General features: G+C 42.6%; 1 protein-coding gene across 1 annotated transcript; it reads left to right on the top strand.

Annotated features, from left to right (window-relative positions):
• Positions 1 to 5,715: 5,715 nt before the first annotated feature.
• Positions 5,716 to 8,699, top strand: LOC115060201 (serine/threonine-protein kinase LMTK1-like). Its single transcript, XM_029528067.1, has 4 exons — positions 5,716 to 6,397; positions 6,612 to 6,705; positions 7,385 to 7,583; positions 7,710 to 8,699. Exons 1-3 carry the CDS (start codon positions 5,738 to 5,740, stop codon positions 7,573 to 7,575), a joined length of 945 nt encoding a protein of 314 aa, XP_029383927.1. The 5' UTR covers positions 5,716 to 5,737; the 3' UTR covers positions 7,576 to 7,583; positions 7,710 to 8,699.
• The last annotated feature ends 927 nt before the right edge of the window (positions 8,700 to 9,626 follow it).

Below are 9,626 nucleotides of genomic sequence, written 5' to 3' on the forward strand. Positions count from 1 at the left end.
TGAACAGCCTATTCTTTTCGTTGCAGAGTCTATACAACGGTTACTGGAATCTACACGCCAAAGCAGGTCTTTGTATAAAAGTGAGGAGAAGCACAGTGTACTGTTTCATGTTCATATAGCGTGAGGTACTGTGATATACCCCAGGGCTCGGCCTTATTCCCAAATAAAGATATTTATGTATATTCCAAAGCCACAGGCCTCTGTAAACCTCATCACATTTAAGATTAGCCGCTGAAAAAAGACCTTCTCTTATCTGGTTGGGGCTCTACGTGTGTGTGTAAATGAGAGTTCTGTCAACGAGTGCTCAATCTCAACCAGCAGAGGAGTCCCACAGCTGCCTTCCCCTTTGCCTGTACATAAGTCTGCGCCTCTATTAGTGTGTCCCCACAGGTCAGAGGTCATGGCCATTCTTTTCAGCACTTTTCCCACCAGCAATCCTGACAAGGAAATTCCTCCTCACTCCTGTGCGTGCGTGTGTGTGTGGCAACTGTGTGTTAATTGTATAGTGCTGCTACAATATCATTTGCCATGCTCAGCTGCTCCCATAGCTGTGCTTTAATTACAGGACGGGATGAGGTAAGTGTTTACATACACTGCTCAACCAGCACCAGTGCTGGAGCTGAAGTGGCTCCACGTAAAGTGACAGACAGGCGCAGGCTCTTAATAATTGCTATTACAACCAGACTGAGATAATAGTTAAGTGTCGGAAGCTGCTGTATTTCTTAGCCTTTACTTCACGTCAGATGTTCATAGTTGTGTTTCAGCCATATTACCCTCACTGTGGGGAGCTCCCTCTCTCTGCTGCCGTCAGGTGGTAGACAGCAACAGTGACATGTGCTGACAGTTTGCACCAACAGAATCGTGTTGTTCACTTGTTTGTGTTTTTGCTCTGTGAGTAATTAAATTACATGACATTAAAAAAAGTGATTTCCTGCATGGATTTGCATTCTCCGTTAACATTTTATGTCGAGGCATTATCGAATCAGGTTTGTTTTTCTGGAAGTATATGAGCTTTGGATATTTGGATGTGAGTTTGTTTTTATGTGAAACAGCTCAAACAAAACATCATCATGGAGATCAACCTGTGTGTCTTATTGTGATGTAAACACCCGTGCATCTATGGTTGAACGTGGCGCACTGTTGTTGTGTACTGATCTCATTTCCTTTGAAGGGACATTCATTTCTCACCCTGTTGTGAAATGGATGCTGTACAGTGAATATTAGAATAATAATTGACTCTCAGCAATCTGTATTCTAACAGCATCAGGAAATTAGAGATATTAAAGCTAGATCTACCCCGGCCCCCCAAACACACAGCTCTCTCCTCCTCTCTCCTCCTGTCGCTCTCTCACTACAACTTTTCATCCAAACATCCCCTCCCTCCCTCTTACTTTACATTCACACTCACTCATAGTTCACCCAATATGGCAGTGCCCTTGGCAGCAATGGTGCTAGTTCAGATGGGCGCTGTTCCCAGGTCTGGACCGGGGCAGAGCAGGTGTGCTGCTGTCAACAGAGGCTCATAAATACTCATCCAATGATCTGAGCTGGATAACACATTTATGTCATCATATTAAACATACCTTGTCAGCAAACCCTTGTAAGACCTTATAATCTCTCACCTAAGAGAAAAGTCTACAAAGGGAATTGATGGCATGGCACACTACTCCGTGGGCCAACCAGTGATTGTTTACAAATTTAGAAGCAAATTAGAAACAAATTAGTAAGTCAATTCACAACCACATGCAGAGCAACACCCAGACCTGTTCCAATTTAAATACAAAGGCTACCCCGCCCCTAAAAAAAAGTTCCCAAAGCTTGTTTTACACTTTAACGACAGGGGAAGCCGCAGTTTTATTACTGCTGAAGTCACGCATCTTGAACAAATGTGTACATGTCAGTGACATATTTACCGCTCTGTATGCTGTTATCTTAGTGTCACCTTTCACCCCCCAGCCTTTCTACCCAGCTGTGTCCAAATAAAGGCTGCAAACAGCACTGCCAGCGCTCTGACTGGATGCCACATTTTCCCATGCTACCCATAGTGCTTTGCACAGCCCAATATCACTGGGGTCACACAGCGGCATCAGAGACTGGAGGTCCATATGTTCCTATTGAGGCTTGAAGCATGGTGTATTTGGCATGCTCCGAATAAGCCCAATGATCTCCAATTACCCCCCTCTCATGGATTGTCTGGTGTCACTTGCCGTCTGCGGGCTGGATATGATGATTCTGCGCCTGCAGTGTAACAGGATAGTCGCACAGTTCGTCTGGCATATACTGTGCAGGTTACAACTCATTTGGAGTTGCAAGCCCAAGCTGGTTAATTAAAGAATTCAAACTGAAATGTCACTTTGGTGCTCAGGCTTGTCCTCACCCTCTTTAACACAACACACACATTCTTTTTACTAGTTCACCTGCTGTTGCCCCGTGAGCTCAGGTTTCCCTGTACGCGGCAGGGAAGCCATTTAGTCATTCCTGTGCAGTCATAACCAGAGAGCTAGCTAACTGGCTTTGAGCGTGAAGCAGCGTAGATCAGAGGAGAAAATATATCCAGTGATTTGTCCTGCTTAAATAAACTACATCGGTTATAAAACACAACTGTTAGGCTTCCTAGTGTTCTTCCCAGTCAATGGGGGAGCCTGAAACCAATGACGTATCACTGATTCATCTGGCATTTAGATACACAACTTTTTGAGATATCAGATTATGACAAACTCAAACAGGACACATCAATCACAACTCCAATGTGAAAATAGATTGTGAAATAGACTGAAACCAGCTCACATTTTGTGACAGCGAGAAGGCCTAAGGCTCCCTGACTATGCCACATCCTCATATGTACTGCTAAGTCCGGTGAAAATAGAGTTGACTACACTGAAACACTGTGGCGTTTTAGGTTGCTGGGTGATCTGATGCTGCAAAGGACGACCGTACAGGATCTGAGCATAAAGAGAGACTTTGGCAAAAAGCTAAACGAGCATTAGGACGGGAAGTTTCAATGGAAACCCCATCTGTCCATCTCTGCGTCTCTTTTCCACTGTTCCTTTACCCCTTTCCCTCATATCCCCTGCAGAGATGGACTGAATGGCGACTCTGTTGCCTCCTGGGAACAACATCCTGATGCTGTTTGGGTGTGTAAAACGGAACTCCAGCATCAGTGATTTTGTTGCCAGTGGGACGACTGGACCAGCACAGTAGGATAATAACAACAGCAGTGATGATGAATCTTATTGCAGTATAACTGAAAGCCGCAGCAGAAATAATGCAGGAGCAGTAGGAATCATAAGAGTAGTTAATATTTATGATTAACATTGATGGCAGATGCATTAATTTTTATTCATATAAGCAAAAGTTAAAAATGATGAATCTGCAGTAACCTGTTTCTAAATTTAACAAGCCTCATTTTCTTTGAACAGCCAGAGAACAGACTCAAGAGGTTTACTCCTCTGTTGCACTTTCCTTTACCTCAGTGCTCCCAAAAACCTGCTGTGGTGATTTTAACCTCTGGAGGGAGCTAACGTTCATTTTTGCTCAGCTTGGCTTGGCTCTCAGGAAAGTGGACTCCACCTAACACAGACCATTACGCAAGAAGGAATCATATAAAGAAATGCTAAATGGTCAACAAATGAATTAGTATTAAAAGATAACACTGTGTACAACTGATTATTTCATCAATAACAAAAGCATTTGTTCATACAGCAACACATTATGTGTTGACTCAGTGCAGGGTTTGGCCTCATGATGCATCTCCCTGGTTTCTGCCTGGTTTCGCTGCAGACACTTTCTGGTCTTGTTTGTTCTGTGGTCTTGTCTCACTCAATAAATGTATCAATGTAATTTATAGAGGTGAAACTATCCAAACACTCTGTCTCTGGACTGTCATACGGGATAATCATTTTGATGTGAACTATAACTGTTTTAAACTCATAATCAATATAGCAGTATATTTATATATATTGTTACAATTCAGCACCAGCTTCGACTCTCTATCAGTAAAGCCAGCAGCATTTCATTAGACCAGAGAGGTTATTGATCCCTATCTTTTCCTCTGCAGGAGTCCAGCAGCCTCCAGAGAGTGTGCTGAGTACATGAGCTCTTTGCCCTCTCTTTGTCCTCACATCCTTTTATACGCTGTCCTCTATAGCATCTTTTTTAGCACCCTCTTTCACTGTGCTGTCATCACCCCTTAGCTCCTCTGATCTACTCCCTTCATTTCATTTTCCCCCTCATTCCTTCAATTTCCATCCCACTGGATTCCCCCCTCCTCCTCTTTCTCCTCCTCTTCTCCTTTTCTATGCATCCCTCTGCCTTCTCTCCACATCCATACGTTAAGCTTGTGCCTTTCGGTGCCCTTGATGAGCTTCCTGTCGTGCATTAAAAGCTGGGGGAATGAGCGGGGCTCACGGAATACAAGGTAGGAGAAAAAGGTGCTGGTGTTATGCAGGGTGGATGCAGAGATATTAAGGTTGTTGCAACACATTTTGCAGCATCGTGATGCAGCAAGATTTCATAATAGGATGTGCCAGTTGATAACCATGGTCCCCTTTTTACTTCTGCAGAGTTAGTACAAAGTGAGTGCTTTCGGGATGGAGCCACGATGGTGATTTCATTGGATGATTTGAAAAGGATTTCTTCAAGGAGATGCAGTCACAAAGGAAACAAACGGTACCATTTTCATTTTCGTTACTGTGACTGATGATCTGTGTGGACGCTGCAGGTTTGACTTGTGTGTCTCCCTCTCTTGATGTGACAGGACCTACGAGGTTCCTCTTCCTGTTTTGGCTGTTTGGTCTCATAATCTGTCCTTCCTTGAGCCTCTCCACCTGTTACACAGTGAGGTGTTAATTTACCTGAAACAGGGAGATTACAGGCTTCATGGCCTGCTGCATATGTGTGTGTGTGTGTGTGTGTGTGTGTGTGTGTGTGTGAGACACCATACAGTAGTGTGGGTCTGTGTGTCCTTTTACATCCTTTACGTCACAGCTGCTGTGAGTCAGCGCCTCTCTTCCTTTCCTGAGTCACTCATCCAGCAGTTGCTTGGTTACTGCAGAGCGGTGAAAGTTTCCTATTGCGTCTTTGTCTCCGCAGATGGATGGGCCTCGATATTTATTCAAGCTCAGGAGTGAGTGGCCAAATAATGTATGTGTTTGTGTGCATGCTTTTGCTTGTGTGTGTGCTGTTTCATCCAACAGACAAAGGCTGACAAATCAGTTTCAGGTCATCCTGTTGATAACAGGCACTGAGAGGCTGCCTGCTGCATGCTGCTGTTGGCCAGGGTTAAAAAAAGACACCTGTAATTACATTTGTATGGTAATTTAATTCAATTTCTTTTCAATTTGGAGGTGAACTGAAAAGCGATTGTCGTTGCACAGCACACAGTCTGTGAACAAATGCAGCCAGATTATTGAGAAAACTGAAAGAGTTTATTGTCCAATCTTTTCTCAGTCTTTTTAGGTCAGAGAAATTAATTAGTGACTCATAATACTTATAGGATTGGAAGGCCAAGACCAAAAGAGTTTTCACCCACTGGAAATATTTGTCAAGCTCTTCCATACTGAAATTTATCATGGGCCTATGATTTTTATTTTCTTTTTCTTGTGCATCACACGATGATGAACTGAGTCTAATTATATGCAACTGGGTCTTTGTGACCCATTCATACAGGGGTGAAGAGCTCCAGTTCTGGATATCACCAGGTCAGATGAACCTGCCAGATGAGAAGCAGCAGCCAATCATGTGCTCCTGTATCCTTGACCAAACAGGAAGTGTCGCTCTTAACCTTTGGAGGAACACTGACCGCAGATTGAGCTTGGTAACACAAGCATCGTCCCTTTCTCTCTCTCCTCAGCACTGTTGTCTTCTAAACGAACCAGCCCAGCACCAAGTATATAAATCATTGGCTTCTTCTGTCTCAGAATGCCCAAAGGAGACCCCATGGACCAGAATTATTTTAAATATGCAGGACATTTTTCCTTCGATCACAAAGAACATAAATTTGGCAACCCAGAGGCAAACTACCACAATGAATCGTCCTGATAGGTTTATCATTTTGTGTGACGAGGACATACAGTCACAACTTTTTAGTGACATTTGCTGCATTCAAGATTGTAGGACATTACCAGGAAATACGGCTTGCCAATTCAGTGACAATGACAACGTGTCAGGTGATTTAAAAAACTCCACTGCCGACTCGCCCTCTGATCCCAACAACAACTATGAGAATGAACAGAAAGAAATAGTTATCAGAGACAACGTTAACGTACACAGACGTAAAAGTCTTTTAAAATCCTGTCAAAACAACAATCGGCCAGAGGACTCTGGCAGCGACAGGAAGGTGAAAATGAGGAAGAGTGTGTCCTTTGATGATGATGTCACAGTCTACCTGATTGAACAGGTACTGGTCTTTTGTTGACATGAATACTGAGTCTTGGTTGGTGTTGAGTTTTATTTCCCACTGAGCTTATGAAGGAGTTGAGGTCTCCGTGAAAGTGACGGAATAGCTTCTTTAAATGCAGCTTTAGCACTAGATCACTTACCAGCAGCAGTTGAGGCTTTGATGCTCCAAACATCGCCGGTTTTCAGTCACCATCCACTGTTGGTTTTCTCAGGAGAGTCCCACCGAGGAGCTGCACTCTGAGGCCTGCACATCTCTGCCAAGCGACCCTCCCTGCAACCTGTCGGATGTCACATTAGAAGACAGTGGTACAGCTCTGAGAGTCCACAACAATATTTCTGATTGGTTTATGCCATTCACTACATAATCTAAAGTATTTACATCCCTCTAAAGTATCTAACTTGAAAGATTTTACAGAGACAAAACATTGTTGAGCGGATGTAATAGCCGAAGCTAAATTAATGTGATGATTCCGTTTGTGCTCTACACCAAATCATTTCACTTCAGATATTTCATATATATTTTGCAATTATATCTTTACTTACTGGGAGTTAAACTTTCTTCATTGCAGAGTTGGTGATATAGCATCGTTCTCTCTCTGGCTGTAGTCTCTGCAAGTATGCAAGTCTGAAATAAGCATTTACTTTTAATATATCACGTATTCTGGGTAAAACAGAATGTGGGCTCACAATTTCAAATTCAAATCACTGTGAAAAAAACATCTTTGATTGAATTTAAGTGATGAATAAGAAAATAAACTTTACAACATGGAAATTCTAAAAAAAAAAAAAAATCGAAAGAAAACGGAAGATTTTCACTCCACTGTGACTTTTCAAACAAGGGCCCGTGACAATGTAATAAGATCAGGGTGGGAAACTACAAAGCTTAGCAAACTTATCTGTCTGTCTGTATGTCCCAGACCCAGAGGCTGCAGGCTGTTGGCAGTTCGATGTCACTAACTGTGCATTTGGTTGGTTTTGCCTGCAGGCTTGGAGTGGGAAGACGACTTCTCAGCTTTGGAGAAGAACTGCCATTTTCAGTGCATCAGTCCCTCTGGGTACCACGGCCTTAGCCTGCCAACTCCGAGCTGGGCTGCTCCGTCCAGACCAGAGCGTTACCTCCTGTCCCAAACCTCCCTGATTCTCACCCATGTGATGGAGTCAGACCTGGAGCTGTGAGACAAGCGGTCAGTGACACACAGAAATTGGTGCTGTTTTTTATGAAAGAGGAAGTCAAACACACTGTCTTCAGGCAAAGGCCACCTTGCTGTCACCATGGCCTAATGTGACATCCACACTTGTTTTTCTTTCAGACAGCCAGCGTTGGTCTCATGGAAAAACTGACTAATCGTCCAGATCTCATCCTCCTCACCTCTAACTCATCTCTCCACCCCCTCCTCTTTATGATGAGTCAGGGATTTTAATGGCTCTCTCTCTCTCTCTGCCCTAAATGGACTGAAAGCACCTGCCGTTTGTGACAGCAAAGTCATGCAGCACTGTGTGACAGTGCATTCAGCTTCAACATTTGTTGGTATGACATGACCACTTGCTAAGATGTGATAAAACAGCTAGTTGCATAACAGTGTTGGTGCCTCTCCAGCTGCAAACATCATTGGTAGCTACTCTTGTCCTTGAACATGGGCTCTCAAACGATGACATTAATGTTTTCAGTTCCAATTTACATGAGTTGAATAAATTCTCATCTGTGTCTGAAATCCCTTTTCTACCTTATAATTGTCAGATTCAACAAATTCCAGGTTAATGTTGTGGAGATACAGAGAGTATACGCTGTTTATACAGTTTGTTTTGCTCAAACAGAGCATGCTTGTGTAGGCCCTGTTTACTTGCCTCATTACTGAAGTGTGTTCAGCTCAGAATTTATCAGTGGCTGAGGCTAAATAAACAGTGTAAGCCTTAGGGCCAATGGAGGCAGAAACTGAACAAACTAAAAGTAATAGATAATGTTTCCACAGAGCCAGCATCAGCGAGGTTTGGTTGATTAGATACAGTGTACCTGAAGAGGAGGAAAGGAAACCTGGCAGGACCAGTCTTAGTGGTCACACACACACACACACACACTCACACACACAAGCTGTTCAAGGACACAAGCTAAAAGTGTTTGCCTCTGGGAGCAACACACCTGGAAATGATCATTATTTGTACACATCCATGATATTTCAGCAAAATGTTACGTCAGATCAAATCACAATGATGTCCACTGACTTCATTCATAAAATGTTTTTTAAATGTAAGATACCATAAAACCATAAAGTCTTTGATTTTATTCTTTTTCCTGACTGGCATTCTAACATGCAACTGAACCTTGACATTTAAAATATCAAGTCAATATTTTTCTGGCATGGCAAAAAAAAAAAAATAAAGTCAAGGTACTCCTACTGACATAGATTTGCTTGATTTACCTGTGGTGGGCGCTGATGTTTTTATGATGTTAATGTTATTTAGAATGGGGGGGGGGGGGGGGGGTGGACTTAAATGCCCCCAGGAGCAAAAAAGACAGAGTTCATATCCAAAACCACACAGAAACACAATGCATCAATGTCTATACTGAAATTTTACATTTAAAACAGATAGAAGGAGGCTAGTGATTTTACTGGACACATTTATACTGTTGGAGGTTGTGAAATATTGTGAAATATTCGCTGTCTATCACACCAGAAAAGAAAGCAGTGTGACCTGAAAGGATCAGTATTGTTGTATCAGCAGGCTATTCACTTTAACTATTGACTGTGGTACGTCCTTCTGTCTCTCTGGGTTATAAAAGTATTGGTATACATCTAAGAGACACTCAGGTCCCCAAAAATCTGGACTCGATCAGCATGTCCACCGTTGAGGATGTCGAAATTTTATAACCAAAGAATGATCAAAACTATTTACTAATACATACTAAGATGGCAACAGGATCTGATACATACAGCAAGACATTGTCTGTGTAAAGGGAGATTTCCTGCTGGGCTCCATCCACACTGACAAGTTATTGTTGGGTCCTTTTGCCAATAATGGCCCATAATTAAAGACAAGTGTTCAAGTTAGAAATGTAGACATTTGTAAATGAGCACTTTCACAAGAATTTTTAAAACTGGCCCGAGTGAGTTAAGAAAGCTTTGAGAAACTGTAAATTGTAATTATTGTGCCACTGCACTAAATAAACCATCAGAGTATCTTACTCCTATGCCTCCACCCTATTTTTAGTTTCCATTATCTACCTCAGT

The sequence above is a fragment of the Echeneis naucrates genome, chromosome 19, assembly GCF_900963305.1.
Source record: "Echeneis naucrates chromosome 19, fEcheNa1.1, whole genome shotgun sequence".
Classification (NCBI taxonomy): Eukaryota; Metazoa; Chordata; class Actinopteri; order Carangiformes; family Echeneidae; genus Echeneis; species Echeneis naucrates.